Below are 18,976 nucleotides of genomic sequence, written 5' to 3'. Positions count from 1 at the left end.
TCTTGTTTTCTGCATTTGCCAGTGGAAAATATACTGGGTTTACTCTCAGGCGACTGAGATACTCTGTTTTTCAATGCCAGACTGGAAGTGAAGTACCATTTCTTAGCGGGTGTTATCTGTAATCCATGACATGCTTATTTCCCCCTTTGCTGGCCCAGGGACACACATACATCATGGGAAAAGATCACAGTTTTGTCAGAGGTTGCAGATTTCCTGGATCACAAGCCCATAACACTGAGAAATATTGTTTCTATTTCCCTACCTGTAATGTTGACAGCAGCTGTATGGTTTCCACGCAGCTTTTTAGAAACCTATTGGGTTTTCAATGTGTAGGCTCTTAGAGGGTCAGTTTTCAAAAGCCCAAATCAGGAATTCACTGTGCAGAGAGGAGAGTGTTCCCAGGACCACCCTCCCATTCCCAGCACTGACAGGCCCATACTAAGAGGTCGTCTTTCCTGATTGGGGAAATTCTGTCAGGTGAACACTTCCAGTAGCACAAGCAAATGACATTTTTTTTTTTTTTTTTTTTTGACATGTTAAAAGGAGACTGACCTGCTCAGCTGCTTCTCTTTTGGCATTGTATGTATCCAGGTGTTCTTGCAACTCCAGAACACTGAACTTGAGTGTCTCTAGCAAACCACATGACATCAGCTGTCAAATCAGAAACACAGCAAACCAGGTTATCATTCCCAATCAGTCACAAGACTGACAACTTTTGGGTCATGGACTATCAGTTGGGTGGGTGTTAGATACTCCCTTACTACACTGTCTCTGTCTAAGGGACACTGAAACAGGAGTGCAGTGGGACTGGAGGGGTGGCAAGAAATGGCATGACAGACCAGTACACATCTCAAAGGCACCAACCTTGAAGGACTTTAACCCTTATTCCTTTACCTGTGTTGTTATATAATCATAAGTGGGTTTGGCAACAGGTCAGGGCAAGACCAGGGGGCTCTGGATATTCCACTTGGGAAGGTCTGGCTGCTTACTACCTGTTTCTATTCCAGAATCCAGAGAGCACACATGTCTAGGGTGGGACAATCTTCAGCTTATTATTTTGTAGTGCTCGGAATTGAACCCAGGGCTCAGCACATGCTAGGCAAGTGCTCAGCCACTGAGAGGCACCCCCAGCCCTAGGGCAGGACTCTCCAGTGCTCCCATGAGGACTCTGGGGAGGGGTGAAGGTAGACAGGGGTGGGAACCAGGGACTCACAGAGCACTGCATCTAATACACTGGAACCATGCATTGCCAGATATTTATAATTGTTGAAAATATGAACTTTGACACTTTAAAATTTCAAATTACATTTGAAAAAGAATGATAACTCAATGAGACTATTTAAATAGGCTACATAATAAGCCTGCATATAAAAACTTACAGTTTCAGCATCCACAAAGACTGTCGGGCATTCTGAACACATCATCATCACTTCCAGAGAACTTTTAAATTTGGTACCAACGCGCTGCAGACTCTCACCAAGAAAGCCGACTGCGTCATTAGTTAGTTCTCCAAATTTTCTTTGAATTGTCTATGGCAAAAAGCACAAGAAAAAAAGTTTAATATTTTTGTTAAGAGGCCTTTTTTCACTTTAAAGCAGTATAATTTATAATTAGGGCAAACTTCTATTTTAAAATGATTGTAGTGATGTATAGAATTCTAGTACTGATTTACAAATCCATGTTTTATATATTTTTTTTAATTGTAAACAAATGGGGTCCATCTTGTTTCTCTGTACATGAAGTAGAGGCATACCATTTGTGAAATCATACATTTACATAGGGTAATGACGTTTGATTCATTCTGTTATTTTTTCCTCCCCCCCCACCCCTCTTTTCCATCTATACAGTCCCTCCTTCCTCTATTCTTGTGTTTTATATATTTCTTCAGGAAATATATCAACTTCTAAAAATGATCAAAGACTTACAAAATGGAATAACTGAAAATTAATGATACATGCTATCCATTCCCCTGTACCTGAGACAGCTACATTCTAAGGACAATCCTAAGCCTTCACATGTCTGAGGAATTAGCTCTACTAAAGTCAAGTTCTACCTCAAAGAAACTTTTGGTAAATGTAGCTTATGAGCCTTGGCTTTGGGCTGCCATCTCACTTAACTTTAATTAAAGTCATAAAATGTATTAAGGGTAGTATCTTTTTAGAAGTCAAGAATATTTATTCACATAAAACAACCAAAGAGTTACCCAAGGTAATGAATTAAGACTGTATTAAGAGTTGTATAGTTATTATGCAGATAGTTAATGTGTACTATTGGGTAGCATTAGGAATAAAAAAAAAAAAGCATAAAATGCAGTTTCAGGCATTGGGAAATAATGCCACTGTTAAGGAAATAATATATATAGAAAACCAAGCAGCAAAGCAGTGAGTACATAATTAAATAGATGCTCCTGTTAATGGGCACTTAAGAACATCTGATGGGGAAGTTGGAGTGGCTGGGAAAACTTCAGAGATGGGGCTGGGGCTGTGGCTCAGTGGTAGAGCATCTGCCTGGCATGCATGAGGCCCTGGATTTGATGCCCAGCCCTGGGGCGGGGTGAGTAAGAAAACTGCAGGGATGCGGTCCTTCCAAGGGTCTTCCAAGATGAGCCAAGTTTGTGGAGATAGTGAGGGCAGATGGTAGATAGTTCAGAGGATAATGACAACTAGTGGCATTTCTCTCTGCCTTACTTTCCCTCTCACAGAAAGCTAAAAATCTATACACATTCCATAGTGGTGGTGTACATATTCTTATGAAAAGCCTTTTAGCAGAGTGCCCTGCACACAGTGAGTTTGCAATAAATGAAGGCAACCTTAATAGCTAAAATTGGCAAGCTCCCCACGGTGATGAAAGTTCCAACTCATTTAACATTGATCAGATGCTTTGGGATGCTGACTGCAAGCTCCTTGAAGGCAGGGGCTATGCTTTCATTTCTCTGGTGTCTGTGATGGCGCGCAGCATACTGCAGAAACCGCTCAGATGTTGTGTTGAAGTTTTTTTTTTTTTTTGACTGCCTAAGGGGACATATCTATACTAATAATTATGTAGTATACCAGCAGTACTATAATATCACCCTATCAGTCTAACTAATAACCACTAGCTTACAAAAAATTTTTTTTAAAGTCAAAGACAGTGGAATAAATCTGACCTAACTTTCCTATGTATATACATGAATATGCCACAGTGAATCTCACCATCACGTACTTCCACAAGACACGACTTACAAAAAACCCCCCAAACTATAAATAAATAGCAAAGAGATCAGTAGAGGAGAGGGAAGGAAACGGGGAGGAAGGAAGGAAGGGCAAGGGGAAGGAGGGGGGAATGAATGAGAACAAATTATACTCCTTGTTTTTATAATCATGTCAAGATGAATCCTATGTGTATAACTAGAAAAGAACCAATTAAAAAACAAGTCAGCAGGAATATTAAAATTTGAGAAATTGATTTTAGAAAAAACTGTATCAGGTAAGTACAATTCTGAAACAAACCTCACTCACCTGAAACAATCTAGAAAACACATGAAAAGTAAACACTGCACAGGACCCATCCATGTCAGAGAGCATCTGATTGACGTGGCAGCGCCAGGCTTCTTCTTCGTCATCATATGCCACTGGCTGAAAAGCCGCTATTATGGCAGAAAGAAAGGGTGATGGTAGAGGTGATGTCTGAGCTTCTGGAAAGCCATCCTGCTCTTCTTCATCCTGACTGCTGACACAAACATCATGGTGGTCAAAATACTGCCTTGGAAAATACAACCATCCAAACTTTATAAGAAAGCATAAATAAATTCATGTTTTTCTCTGTTTTAGCATTTTTGGAATTAAAACTCTTAATTTCAAGTGGTTACTGTAAAATAACAAGTTCTATAAATGCTTCTGCTATGGATTAATATCAGTAACTTCTATGAATAATACATATTAGAATGATTTCATTTGGGCACTTTTGATTTGAGTAGCCCCAAATGATGATGATCAATCTTCATAACAACTTCATTACTATATCTTTATTTTACTAATGAGGAAATGGTCCCGTGAGGTTACTGGATAGGAAATGAAAGAGCCAGAATTTGAATCCAGGACCACTGGTTCAAAGCCAGTACCATTGGTCACAGCACATACTGCTAAGCTCAGTGATTTCATGAACATATGCTATGTGCCTATCAGTGTGACAGATGAGAGATTTGACTCAAAAGAAACAAGACCTGGCCATTTCCTTTGAGGAATTTATAATCCCACAGTCATATCATACTTACAAAAATAGAATGATGAAAAAAGATGAAGTGTTTGAGTTAGACATTCCATAAAAAAGTAACTTGGGATATAAAATTACATGATTCATTATGAGATAGATTGATCCATAAGCTTTTACAGAAATTATAGAGCAATTCATACAAAAGACAAAGACCTGAGTCTCTGGAGAAAAATACCAAAGTAAAGCAGACAACTGTTTTTAGACCTCAAAAAAGGCTAATTTTAAATGTCATGGAGGTGAGTGATTTTAACAAAAGGTACCCCATAAGCTAGAGTAGATACACCTCTGTGCTAGGTGGGGGTGCACCATTCTGTTTCAGTGTAGTTCTTGGCCAAAGTAACTGACTGGTTTGGCCTTTTAAAAACATGAAAGTGTTTGAGTATTTACCTTAAAGCATTTCAGTTGTCTCTGACCTTATACCTGATTGTGTAGTTGCATTGACTATTGTTCTATCCTACTCAACAGTATGAAAAAGGCATCACCAAGATTTATTATATATTATATATTTATAACTCAATTATTTATCATTTTATTTATTTATTATTAATACCTGGATATATACTTTCAAATACAGGTAAGCATTCTAGATATGTTGAGAATAAAAACAAAAACAAAACAACTTCCCATGTTTTATATGTTAAAACCCTATTATCATAGGAGGTATAAAAGTATGATAATAAAAGTATAATAATAAAACTGAAGCCTCTGGTGATTATTAAATATTAATTTTATATAAAAATAACTACCAAGGAAATTCAAATTATTGAAAGAGGAACAAATGCACTGATAGAAGGCATGAAATTAGATACCTTTAGAGATATTTTGAGTGATAAATATTCATAAAATTTAAATAGTAGATATTAGACTGTATCACAATGCTAATAATCATTGAATTTTTTGGTATAAAAGCTTCATAATAGCCACCAGAATTTCCTTTAAAAACCATTGGTAACTGAGGAGGCTAATTCAGGAGAATTCCAAGTTTGAGGTCAGTCAGAGAAACTTCAGTGAGACCCTGTCTCCAAAAAAGTTAGGGGAGGAGCTGGGAATGAGTCTTGGTAGTAGGGCATCCTGGGTTTAAGCCCTAGTACTGTCAACAAAACCAAACCAAACACAATACACGACCTCTATAGGTAATAGTTGATTACTTGGCCCATGAGTGAAGAAAACAGTCCTATTTGGGAATTCTTCATACTTTCTGATAATAAATTTTGAATATAGGGAAGATCAACATTTAAAAGGGACAACTTAGCATCTTACAGTACTAAGAAATTATCATTTCTGCTTATTATAGAATTCCAAACTTTATACTTTTACCACTGATAAAGAGAATATGGAATAACTTTTTGGATATATTATTTTGGCATCACTGGAGTTCATTCCAGTATTGATTTTAACACTTGGCCACTTGGCATTCTGCCAAAATAGGTATTTGGTGTGCTTCCCTAAATGTACAATGCCACTTACTATGTTTTGGGAATAGCCTACTTGTTTTTCTTTATGTGAATGTCAACAGAAAAAACAAAAAACAAAAAACAAAAAACAACCCATAAGTAAGCCATTTTATCTTTAAAAATGAAAATAGTATGATATAGGCAAAAACTACAGAGAAATCAAAGTAAATAAACACTAACGGAGAGGCATTTTGGGGAGGAGATGGAGGAGAAGATGCCACTTTATCACAGTGTCTGTGATTCTGTCCTCTCACCTGGACAGTCCAGAGAAATCTGCTTCCTCTTCTTCACATCTTTCATCCAGCTCTTTCAAGGCCAAGGTAACGTCCTCTTCGCAGATGGACTCCGGGCAGCTTTCAGGAGCCAGAGGCTCTGGCATTTCAGATTCTTCTAAATCAAGAATTCCTTGACACACAAGAGAGTCCTGTTGTTCTTGTATAATATATGACCCTTCATCTTCAAAGGCTGTAACATGTTCCTCCTTTAATACTGAACTTGTATCCTGTAAAATGGTCACATTTTTAGTGGACTTAACAACATTAAAAAAAGAACTTTATGAACATAATAAATGACTATTGCCATTCAAGTACATTTATCAAGTAGTCTTTGTTATATGGTCTAATTTTGAGAGGTTTTGAATTCTGATTATATAAAATTGTTTTTTTAAAAAATGGTCCTAGGCCAGGTGTGATGGTGCAGCAGGAGGATCACAAGTTCAAGGTCAGTCTCAATAATTTAAATGGTCTAGGTTTTCTCTTTTTTCTTTTTTTGGCAGTACTGAGGATTTGAGCCCAGGCTTTGTGATTGTTAGGCAAGTACTCTATCACTGAGTTATAACCACAGCTCTAAAATTTTTTGAAATTATGTTATATAGCTTATTGCCTTAAGAAAACATAAAGGAGTCCCCTCTACCACCCCTACTTTCTTTTCTTATGTATAGCATTTGGGTGTTTACTTGGAAAATATCCTTTGGTGAAATGTCTTCTCTTACTCTCTTTATTTTTGGGGGAGGGGCGGTACCAGGGATTGAACTCAGAGACACTCCACACCTAAGCCACATCCCCAGCCCTATTTTGTATTTTATTTAGAAACAGGGTCTCACTGAGTTGCTTGGTGCCTTGTTTTTGCTGAGGCTGGTTTTGAACTCATGATCCTCCTGCCTTAGTTTCGTGAAGTGATGGGATTATAGGCGTGTGCCACTGTGCCCGGCTACTTATTCTAATTCTATGCAAGTAAAATCTTTTATTATTACAGTAAACTCTCTTATTTGAACTACTATTTCTTTAATTATATGAACACAGTGAATTCTGACTATCAGCAGGGGAAATGATTAAAGAGAGATAACCCACTGGTCCTGTGGGGACTGCCCATTCAGGACCAGGCACTGACCAATCAGAAGAATGCTGAACCTAACAACTATGGTGGCCTTCCTGGGAGAAATGAGCTGAATACTTGTAACGGGGGGAGCTGTTTGCAGGATATACAATAACACTCAGTTCCACTCTGAGTACTCGTAAAATTTCATCATCAAGCTAGACTCTAGAAAAGATTAGGAAGTTTTAAATTGCTGTACTTTCAAACTTCAATGAATTGCAAACTCATTATCAATAAAAATGATGGAATTCTTCTAACCCTATGTAAATAATAACATTAGTAAATATATGTTATAAAGTATACTATAAGTTTTCTCTTTGTAATATTACTGAAACAATGTTGCTGTGACTGGCATGAGGTAGAATCTTAACAGACATTCGTTGCATAAATGAACTGCCACCACTAAAAAAAGTAAAATACTTCCAAAGTATATATCACATGGTATCAACACCAGTTTTTTTTTTTAAAGATTATGATTTCTTTTTTTTTTTTTAATTTTTTTCTTAGTTGTAGATGGACACAGTACCTTTGTTTTATTTATTTATTTTTATGTGGTGCTGAGGATTGAACCCAGGGCTTCACATATGCTAGGCAAGTGTGCTACCACTGAGCTACAACCCCAACCTCTCAACACGTTTTTAATTTGCATGAATCAGTTTAATCAGTTTGAATGTAAGTAGTAATAGTCTCACAGTTTTAGTAAGAAAGATCAGCTTCTTTTAGTATTTGGACTTAAGTTGCTTTAGCTGTATACTAATAATTTATCTTTTTTCATAGATAAAAAATTTAGAATTTTCCTTTCAAAATATGAAAAGCAAGTAAAAGTCAGAGACCCTGACTGCAGACTAGCCTGGTCTTAGTTTTTTCACCTGCAGAATTCATCTATAAAATGAAAGATTTCTACCAGATTCTGGGCAACTGCTCTGGTATAAATTAATTCCTGACCACAAGTAATTTATGATCTAATGAGCGTCAGCTAATACACAAATAACAACAGCATATATTAGCATGTAGTAAACGTACGGTGAATACCATTAGCAACATACAAATGACCACTGGGACTCCAAACATGGTGGACTAGGGAACACGGGTTTGGATGTAGCCATGCATGGGCAAAGTCTTTACAGAAAAGCACTTAAAGTAACAGTAAAATCTTAATCATCACAATAGTTATATTCAATATACTCTGTAGTTTCCATCTGAAAAATTTTTAAAAAAGATTTGGCCACTGAAGGCATTAGTTGTTGGGAAAGATAATTTATGAGACAGTATTAGAGATACTTCTACACCTCCAACTTTTATTGATATTAATCTTTCTTCCCTTTTACTTTTTTTTTGTACTGGGGAAGTCTAACATTGAGCTATACCCCAGTCCTTTTTTAATTAATTAACTAATTTATTTTTATTATTTTGAGACAGGGTCTCAGTAAGTTGATGAAGTTGGCCTAGAACTTGTAATCTTCCTGCCTAAGCTGGAGTTGCTAGGTTTATATACCCATACCCAGCCTTCCTTCATTAATTTGAACATATATTATTGCAAACCAAATGATGCCCAAAGACCTCACTATTCATTAATTCACACCTGTATTTGGTTAGCATTTGTTCTCAAATTGTAATTTCAAGACAATATTTTATCAATAATTACTATTAATATAAACAGAAACATTCTAATAACACCTAGATTTTATGAAGAAAGTACTTTTGGGCTAATGGGAATGGATTTCATTTTGTATATGAAGATTATGAGACTCAAATTTCCTTGGTCTTCACCTTACTAGACAATGACATACACATATACTTTGTAACAGTCAAAGATTCATTTCCTATGAGGAATTATTTCGGCATACATGATTTGGATTCTAATCTGTTATAACCTTCTGAAGCTTTTTCATGAAGAACTCAATGCCTTCCAGAGATCAGAGTGTAATTTGTATATATTTCTGAGAAGGGACAAATAACTCTGAAGTTTCTATGATGACATGAAATGCACTAGCCTAATCTCTTTTATCTCCCCAATATTAACATAATTTAAAAGAAAATTTCAAATAAACACTTTTAGGAATATTCTCTTAACTCATAAAATATTTCACCTATTGAAATTTATATATTTTAATAAGTTGCTTTTAAAATAATTATAATTTTAATATCTTTATATTAATATATTTGATATAATTTTTTTTTTTAAACAAGGGACAATTTTGGGTCATTGGACACTATTAGGCCATGAAGGAAAATCAAATTAGACCAATACAGCCAACAAATGCCATGTTGTATTACTTCCTGTGGGTGATTATTTTAACATCAGAACAATTTCTCAATGAAATAGTGTGGTCTTAGAATAATACTCCCTTCATTCTTACTGTCACAAAGTGTGTAGTGATAATGAACTTGCCACCATTAAAGGAAATAAACAACAGGAGCAATACCACACCACCACCCAGTAAAAGAAACAATGGTCCCAGGAACTTCATAGTGCTTAGCAAGTAGGCCACTAAGATGGATGGATAGATGAATGCTGGATTTGAAAGAACATAATGGTTGCAATAAATGTGAAGTATTTCTAGGAGGTAATTTCCTCACTATGACAGTAACTGTTTCATAACCCAGAATAAAAGATTTTCCCCTTTTTCAAATGAAATTAAAATACCTAGCCACTGACCATACTGCTTTGGTTGAAAAGGTGTTTCTAATACCAATCCTTTTCCACTGTTTCTAATAAGCAAATCTGTTGACCTTTTAACATGCGATGATCCAATCTAGATGTGATAGGTTAGATTAATAACTAATAGTACTGCTCACCAAACCAACCTCTGGACAGTGGAAGGAAAGCCCTGTGAAGTGCACCTCTCACCCTGTCAGTCTCTCCTGCAAGCATTTTTTCATGTTCATGCACCGTCTCAGTTTGGGCCCTCCTCTAGCTCATGCTCTTCCAGCCTACCTTCTTAACTTTTTCTAATCTGCCCTCCACACCTCTATCATAGAGACTTCACAAGGACACAATGAAGACAACTCTCCCCTGATGACAGGGGCCTAACTGCAAGCTCCATGCGACAGGTGTATAACCTACATTCCATTTCCCAAGGTGGGGTGGTGCAGGTGGGGGAGCCAAGATTAAAGAGTAGGCAGTCAGATCGTGTCCTGCTTAGACACCCCTCCTGGTTACCGCCCGTGGCCTGCTGCTTACCCTGGGACTCCTGCTCCCCTGCCCCGTTACTGCATTCCAGCCCCACTAGACAGCTCCTTGTTCTCTACATGTCCCAGAGTCTTTTAAACTGCTGCTTCCTCTGCCTGGAACATTCTTCCTCCAAATCTTCATAGACTGGCTCCTTATTATTTAGCCTTCACCTCAAATGCTTCCTCCCTCACCTCAAACCACATTACTATTATACTTTCACAGTACAATTAATAGGATGGACACTTTTCTGATATTTTCTTTTACCTGTTTATTACCTGTCACTCCTATGACTAAGCTCCATAACTCACTCCTGTAGCTGTTGTCTTTTTATACATTGTGCCTGGAACAGGTGCTGACTTGAGGTAGGGACTCAGTGGATGCTGGTTAGATCAAGGAAGAAAAGCTCATATATGCTCTATATCTCCATTGATGTGCCTGGCACAGTGCTGGTCACATACCATATTGTATAGTTTGGATTTGGAATGTTCCCCAACAGCCCACGTGGTAAAGGCTTGCTCCCAGGGGGGCAAAATATTGGGAAGTAGTGGGACCTCTAAGAGGTGGGGCCTTGTGGGAGGTCTCAAGTCGCTGGGGTATGTCCTGAGGAGATACTGGGACCCTGGTCGCCACCCCCTTCCTCTTCCTTTCCAATTTGTTCCAGGTCATGAGGTGAACAGCTTTGTTCTGCCACATGCTTTTGCTAAATGTGCCCCTGCAGGCCCAAAGCAATAGGACCATGGAATGAAACCTCTAAAACTGAGCCAAAACAAACCTTTCTTCTTTTTAAGTTGATTATCTCAGGCAGTCATATCACAGATATTTCTTTAAAGAAATGAAAATTCACACAACTTCCTATATTCTCAAAATAAAGTCTAAGTCTTTTGAATGACCCATGGGACCCAGCATGTCTTAGATTCGATCCACCTCTTCCATTTTATTCTTGGCACATACTGAGCTTCTTGCAGTTACCTAAGCACACACCATGCTATCTCACATGGTGTCCCTCTGCCTGAAAGTCCTAGTTGCCCTGAAGTCTGTCCTTTACCACTAATATTCCCAAGGTTTGGCTGATCACTCTCCTCTGAGTTTTCACGTAGCCTTGGACCTGAATTACTTGAATGATTGTTTCTCATGTGGAAATGTAATTAACAAAAAACAAAATCCAAAAACTCTGTCTCCCTTAACATAGATAGAAGCAAACTCCCTGAGAACAGAGCCATGTCTTATTCTTGCTTTTTAGCTCCTAGCTGACTACTAGGCATGTAGTGAAATTAATAAATATTCGATTAACTGAATTAACTAAACCTTAGCCCTAGTAGTATAAGTGTTTTGAAGACTGCTAGTAAGGAAGCCAAAATGCCTTTATTCCAAAATACATCCTGCTTACTATTAAGGAGAATTCAAATATGTAAAATAAATAGTCTACTAAGAACATGAGACTTCACCTTACTAAAATAATAAGACCTAGTAGCTAGATTAGTCTAGATCCAGTAACTATATTAAAGTAGTTAACACTGACAAAAATATAGCAGTTTTTAATACCTACCAAGGCATCAAAGCACATACCACAGAGCTATAGCAATCACATTTTAAAAAGCAATCTATAATAGTCTTAAAAAAAAAAAAAACACTCAGAAAACTAATACTTACTTATTTTTGGTCAGTCAATAGCTTGGAATCTGGCTTACTTCTCACAGGCCTTTCCAAAAAACATAATACTAGTGGCTCCAAAGTCTTTTTAAGAGATTTCCTTTAACCAACTGCGAACACAGCTGGCCTGAGGTCCTGATCCCAATCACAGCACCAATCATATGAACCCAACACAAAGCAAAAAGGGAAGGAAAAGCAAAAGCCGTCCTTCAAAGAAAACGCAGTGCCACAAATGATGCCGGCCACTCCCCGAGAGGCGCCTGCCCAGGAACCGAGTCACACACGGCAACACAAAACGCTCATTGAAACACTGGAGATTATTTTTAACCTGTGGGTTATTTCCATTACCTCTTGACTTTTTAAAAAAAAATCGATTTGACCATTTTGTTTAAAACAACCCAACAGGTTAGAAATACTGGGAATGAATCAAATAATTAGCACATCAGATGAAAACTCTTTGGAAAGAAAAGCAAGGGATGGAACAGTGCTGGGAGAACCTAGATCGGCCATGCGCCAGCCCCCACCTCAGGCAGCTGGCTACTAGCATTATCTAGACAAGTCTCCGAGCTGGGGGTCTCGTCTCGGATCTGAAGTACTTCTTCCGTGGTGTTGCTGCCAGTGGAATCCTGAGACTGAAGGAGTGAGTCGGGATGGTCCGGCACCGTTTCCTCGACGGCAGAGTCATTGTTTAACTGTCAGGAGAGAGAGGGAAATGAGGGATCCATGTATGACACCGAGACCTGTGAAAGCCACGGGAAGCATTCTACATCACAATATTTTAGAGGCTAAGTTACAAAGGGCTTCTGGAGCTTCCTAGTTACCTTTTTTCCATCTAATCTGTACAAGAATGGGTGTTAATGCAAGCAGCTGATTCCCCAGCAGAAAACCAGGTATGTGTTACTATGTCTTGCTAAACAAAATGGAAGAGCTCTATGAAACTACGTTAGCCTTGAGATGAAATTCATGTTTTCATGGTCATGTTTTCTATTTTAGTTGGTTTGAGGATTTGTGAAGGTGAGAGCTCTTGGATCTCCCTGTGGCTCCAGTGCTAGGCACAAAGGAGTTCTCAAGATGCAGTCTTGAAGAAGGGGCAGAGACCCACGTCTGAACTTGCCCTTATTTAAGCAAAAATCAATACCACACAATTTCAATGAGATGGAAAAAAAAAAAAACCTGGGAAAAAATGTAAAAGTTGTTATTATGGCAAGCCATATTTAGTGGTTTAATTTTTTAAAAAAAGAAGATATGCATGCTTTTTCCTTTAAGCTGGGTAATAGTTTTCTTAGGGTCAATGTTCAACATAAGAAACATCAAGTTTATGATACAGAGTACACAGAGTAGTACCTATATAGAGTGAAAATTAATATTTTTTCTATGAGGAGGAAGCATCTTTTTAATTTTTTTTTTTTTGTGGGGTGGGGGGTAGTACTAGGGATTGAACCCAAGGTGCTTTACCACTGAGCTACACCCCTAGCCCTTTTTATTTTGAGACAAGTTCTCACTAAGTTGTCCAGGCTGGCCTCAAATTTGTAATCCTCTTGCCTGAGCCCCCCAGTCACTGGGATTACTGGTATGTGACATTCTATCTGGCTGAGAGCTTTTATTAAGCACTTACTATATGCCAGGATACTTTCCTCTTCATAAATATCTGTGAGGCAGATACTATTAGGGGTTCCATTTTAAAGGCATTGTTAGGTAACCTAAACAGAGTCACATGGTATTTTAGTATAGCCACACCCTACCCCAAGCCTATAGTTTCAGTCACACAGAGGCAAAGCCATAGTTTATGTAATTTAAGCCACAATTACACAAAGGCAAAGCTAACCTTCGAGTCTCTGGGTTACCTCATTCAGTCAGTTCCTGTGGTCAGGAATACTCCTTTAAATGAAAAAACAGTCCTTGGAAGACCAAGTCTCAGGAGCCATGGCTAAGTGCATGGGCACTAGAGACAAACCGGCTGGTTCAAATCCACTCACTAGCTTCATCCTGGGGCAAGTCACTTAATCTGCAGTTCTGCAATACCCTGCTTTCCTCATGTGGCTGAGGTGAGCTATGGAGACTAGTGCTTGTGAGACACCTTGCACAGAGCTGGCTGTCACCCAGCAAGTGATAGCTATTGCTGTTGCTGTTGGCAACAGTTGTTTATCATTTAACCCTTAAATGGGGGTGGTAGTAAAAGACATTGGGGCAAGAGTGAGGTGTCAAAACAGGAAGCCAATCACAAACTGACAACTTTACATCTAGTCTAAATCCAGCCACATGCAACATCACTGCAGGGCTGTGACCAGACAGGGTGGAGCAAATGGGTCTCCATTAAAGGGAGGTATAGTTTGTTTTAGCATGGAAAAGGCCTTCACATAAAAATTGGGTAACCACCATTGACACTGGGCTCCTGTGGTTGCTTCCTATCACATACACCATGGTGGCTAATCCTCACACTGCCATCTTCAAGTTCTGACCCTACTTGGCTGCAAATTTAGCTCTTCTTGCACCTCCACATTTCTGAATAAACAGATGACTCTTGTATCTTTTATTTTCCCATTTTTCACTCTCTAAATCTGTCTTCTGACCCTTGGGATATGAATGAGAAGTTCCACATAAATGACTTAATCTTGAAAGTATCTTAAGTTGTGCTCTGTTTTGCACACTACTCTAGGAAAGAAGAGCAGGTGTGGTGTTTACAGTGATACCAGAAATAGGTATTGTTCAAGAGGAGAGCCCCTACAAGTGCCAGAGCAACTCATGACCAGGAAAGAAAGTAAGGTGAGGTATGTTCATTGCTCACGGGTATGCGCTGAAAGTTTAGTTCTGTCATGAGGAATACTCTTGCAACGCTAACATTTTGCATTTTCATTTCAGTGTGTGCATTTTGCCCATAATGACATGAAAATCGGAGACCAGAAAACAATAATTTCCAAGCTGGAAGTTGAGTCAAACGAGACCATTTTCACTGCAAGGAAAGTTAACTGTATACCATCTGTGTGCGTGAGAGAATCTGGCTCGCCGTGAGAGCTGCCTCCTCTTCTGAGGACTCATCTGTGTCCTCCTGGTTTGTCAGGTTCAGGCTGGGAGTGCTGCTGGAACACTGGTACTCCTGGAGGGATGGCGTGTCCCCTTTGTCGATACTGTCCAGCGAGCGCCGACGCACTCCCCAGTTGAAATTGTCCATGCTTTCACCCTGGAAAAGGAAGACATGATTGCTAAGACCTCAAACATAGGTTTCTAAATGCTGTAAATGTAAGACACCAGGAAAACATGTACCAAGATGAAGAATACTGAATGCATCACCCAAAGCAGAGTTTCAATCAGCCCTTCAATTTCTTTTAACTTAAACACATCATGAAATCTATATCTTGAAAGAGATAGAAATTATTTCATTGATAACCTGTTGTCACTAAATAATTTTCTTGATGCTCTATCTCATATTCCTGGGGGTCCAACTAAATCTACTTTCTAGGCCATTTCTATTCTAATACACAAACATGAATGAGACCACAGGAAGGACAAGTATATCACAGATGACAACGAAGAAACAGTCCACCACACCAGGCTGCCACTTACCTGCAGCTCCTGGTTAGCAAAAAGGAAAACACACAGAATTAGAAAGAACGAAGACAAACATTTAAATATACACTACACTTTTGGGGAAAACTCTTGCACTTTCACAAACCCAAAGACTGATTCAAGCTCTGGATTAAGCTTTTTGCAGGAAGCCATAATGTGATTCAAACTACTTTTTAAATGCAAAGTATATTGTGAAAAAGTCAGAGACAGACACAACAACGTTTCTATGATACACTTTGGCAACACAAACTTTAAGGAAATCTTCAAGATTTACAGATTTAATACTTGGCACAATGCAAAAACTGACTTAAAATACCCACATTCAGTTGACAACATACAGGGTCACAATTATTTTAATCTGTAGGACAGTTCTCGTTAAATGCAATGGACATTTTTTACTATAAAATTTTTATAAATCAAGATCATAGTCATCAAAACGTAACCACTGCTAATTTCAAAAGATCAAGAGGAAATATGACATATTTCAATTTCATCCCATATATAGATTGATATAAACTATGCTTCTGTTATCTAGGCTGGTCCTCCTTTCCATAAGGATATAATTCTTGCAATCTTCCTTGGGCCCTGATATGACAAATTATACTGAGTTGATCAGGAATATATGATTTATTTGTTCCCCTTTACATGGGAGGGAACATCTGGTATAGAGGGTTTCAAATTTTTTTTTTTTAAATAAAGCAGAGAAATTTTAGATGGAAACCAATTGTGCAAAACTGATAGAGAAAACCTGAGCTGATCAGGTTGCAGGTATCCAGGAGCTCTGCCCATTTAGCCCTTGGATCCCTCCTGGCTGTTTCTCAAGTTATCTTAGAACCCTAGGCCTCTGCAGGTCAGAGTTTGAAAACTACCTTTCTAAAATATATCATTTCATATGATATTATGTAGCAAATCACATAACAATGGCAACAGTCCTTAAAATACATCTGGTGATGAATTGATGAATGAGCATGCACTGTGACTTTCAAAGTTGAAGGGTATGTTAGAAGTTGCATTCATAATGAGACTTATTTCCTATTACCATGTTTTTAAGCAAGACTATAGTTGTGTTTTAGAAAATATGTATTATTTGATTTGGCTTAATTGTGAGGTGCAAATCAGCACCCTCACATCTTTCCCCAGATTCCTGGGATTTGAATTAAAGACAAAATGACAATAAGCATCTTCGATCCATTCTGAGTAAGGTTCTACTAAAAGCCACATTTATTACTACTGACATTTTAGAGCACTGGATGAACTTGAAAGCATTTACAGTGCTCTTTAAAGAAAAAAGGCAAACAAAAAAATAATAACCTTACCATTACAAAAATGTCAAGAGCCTGCCTTTAGAAATTTAAATTCTGAACTGGGGGTAGGGGGGGGAAACCTGCAGAAAAATTTAGAAGCCAGACAGGGCCCTGGGGAAGGGCAGCAGGCCTATTGATCCCACCCCACTTTCTTTTCTGGCTGTGCAAGCCTGTTCTCTTTCCTACAATATGTTTTAAAAATGAGTATAAAATCACTTTAGGGTAGTGACCTGCCCCCTCCTTTTTTTCCAGAGGAGTGGAGAACAGGAAGGAACAAAAGGGCACAGAATAGAAAACATAGGCGCATATCAACACAGAGAGCAAGGATGTATATCCTTGAAACTTTTATTTTAAAAGTGTATCTATGTATATACTTTGATATAATGTAAAATACATGAACTGTGCATTAATATAAAAAAATATTAAAGTCACTGCCCTACCAAGTGCTCAATGTCCTTGGAGTCCTCTGGACCCGCCCGGCTGTGTCAGTGGGAATAGGCAAATGGGGAAACATTATTGCACAGGAGATCCCCAGCTGCTGTGAAGGCATTTGCATGACTCCCAGGCACTGTGGTCATGTCCTCATATCTGCAGGGCTGGCTGCAGCATACTGAGGATGGGAACCCCATCTCCCTAAATGGGCCCATCAACAACTGACAATGTGACACAGCACAGGCCAATACATTTCCTTCTTCCATGTCACCTGTTAGAACCACGGGAAACATCTTCTCATGAGAGTTGATAACACATACCAGTTATCTGAGTGAATTTCAATTTTTAGGAAAAAATATCAAAACATGGTGTAGACACTTGCTATTAAGGCTTACTCATCTTCTTGCATTATAGATACTTGGGACAATTTTAGAATATATTTGACATAAACTTTGGGTTTTTTTCTAAGAGACTATGGTTTTGGGAACTGACTATAGGGTTTAATAGCCTAAGACAACTGGGCAATCCTACTGTATCTGCCATAGTGATCATTTCAGAAACTGGCATATGTCTCAACTTGGGTCAGTTGCATTGGCAATATGACAAGTTTGCATGTAGTAAAGCAACCTTTTCACTATTCTGAGGCCATTTTGGGAAGCAATCCTTACTTCCTCTAACACTGTTGTATGGAGATATAAGGTCACAGACAGCAGTAAAAACCATCTTGCTACTGTCAGAGGTCAAGCTGACCTGTATAGAAGGGCAGAGTGCAGAGAAGCAGTTGGAGACCTTATGGAGTCATACTAAATTCAAACTGTAACTACAGACTAGTTCAGTTGTGTGGGCTGATAAATCTACTTTTTTGTCTTTGATTTTCCACTTAGAAAACATCAAAATGGACATAGCTATCAATACAATTGGATGCAATCAATTTAGGGGAGAAAGCCCTTTGGGTATCAAATGAAAAGAGATGTGGGGAAGAGTTACCTAAGTCATCAAGAAGAAAGAGGTTAGGAATGTCATGGGGCGAATCTGTTATTTGCCATGGAGAAGAGTTCTCAAAAACCAAACCTTCCTGATGTCAGTTTCATGGCAAATGCCACCCTCTTTAAAATTATGTTTGATCAATTTTAATTTTTAACTATTTCCCTGCAAATTAATTTGTATATCTTATGCAAAACATTTAAGCCTGAGCAGGTCCTAAAATAATTTTGCAGAAATTCATGTTTCTACTTTGCATGTTTAAAGATGAAAAATGGAATGTTCCATGTTTATTTTAGACTTATTCTGCTACTGACTAGCTGTAGTAACCATTTAGTTCCTAATTTAGATTTTTGACCTTTGTGACCTTACACTGAGATAAGGAAAGATGCCATGGCCCAATCCTGATACAACCGTAACTATTCTATAAATGTCATAGAAAGCCCGCATTCTTACCTCTGCATCTTCCAATTCAACATCTAAAAAGTCAAAATCCTTAAAAACACCAAACTGTTGTTCACTGCTGTTATCTTCAACAGCTACTTCTTCCTCTTGAATTATGTCTTCTGTTGTAGAAATAAGGCTAGTCTGTTGGTCACCGACTTCCAAGTCCTCATTAGAAGAAAATATAACCTGAGGCCCAGAGGAAAAAAAAAAAGGAAAGAAAAAAAGTTCATCCATCAGTTTTGTCACTCTGCATATGAGATATCAGTTCCCAGAGCCACTGCAGAATTCAGTCTAAGTTGATCTTCATGGCTAACTAGTTGAAAACCTAGTTAGTATAGCTGCCA

The 18,976-nt window shown here is 38.2% G+C and overlaps 1 protein-coding gene across 9 annotated transcripts in view; it reads right to left on the bottom strand.

The window, feature by feature from the left end:
* Fryl (FRY like transcription coactivator) overlaps positions 1-18,976 on the bottom strand; it is a 235,277-nt gene that overhangs the window by 9,821 nt on the left and 206,480 nt on the right. For 6 of the 9 annotated variants that reach the window (XM_047565924.1, XM_047565930.1, XM_047565922.1 and 3 more), the window contains 7 exons: positions 18,642-18,818; positions 14,879-15,082; positions 12,429-12,596; positions 5,960-6,207; positions 3,498-3,708; positions 1,380-1,529; positions 553-651 (listed from right to left, as the gene is read on the bottom strand). In XM_047565924.1, coding sequence (XP_047421880.1) covers positions 553-651; positions 1,380-1,529; positions 3,498-3,708; positions 5,960-6,207; positions 12,429-12,596; positions 14,879-15,082; positions 18,642-18,818 — 1,257 coding nt within the window. The remainder of the gene's footprint in view (positions 1-552; positions 652-1,379; positions 1,530-3,497; positions 3,709-5,959; positions 6,208-12,428; positions 12,597-14,878; positions 15,083-18,641; positions 18,819-18,976) is intronic. The other 3 variants (XM_047565923.1, XM_047565928.1, XM_047565929.1) reach the window with 1 other exon arrangement.

This window comes from Sciurus carolinensis, chromosome 10 (assembly GCF_902686445.1).
Source record: "Sciurus carolinensis chromosome 10, mSciCar1.2, whole genome shotgun sequence".
NCBI lineage: Eukaryota > Metazoa > Chordata > Mammalia > Rodentia > Sciuridae > Sciurus > Sciurus carolinensis.
Note: the sequence above shows the minus strand (reverse complement) of the source record. Positions and strands in the feature narration are given on the sequence as shown.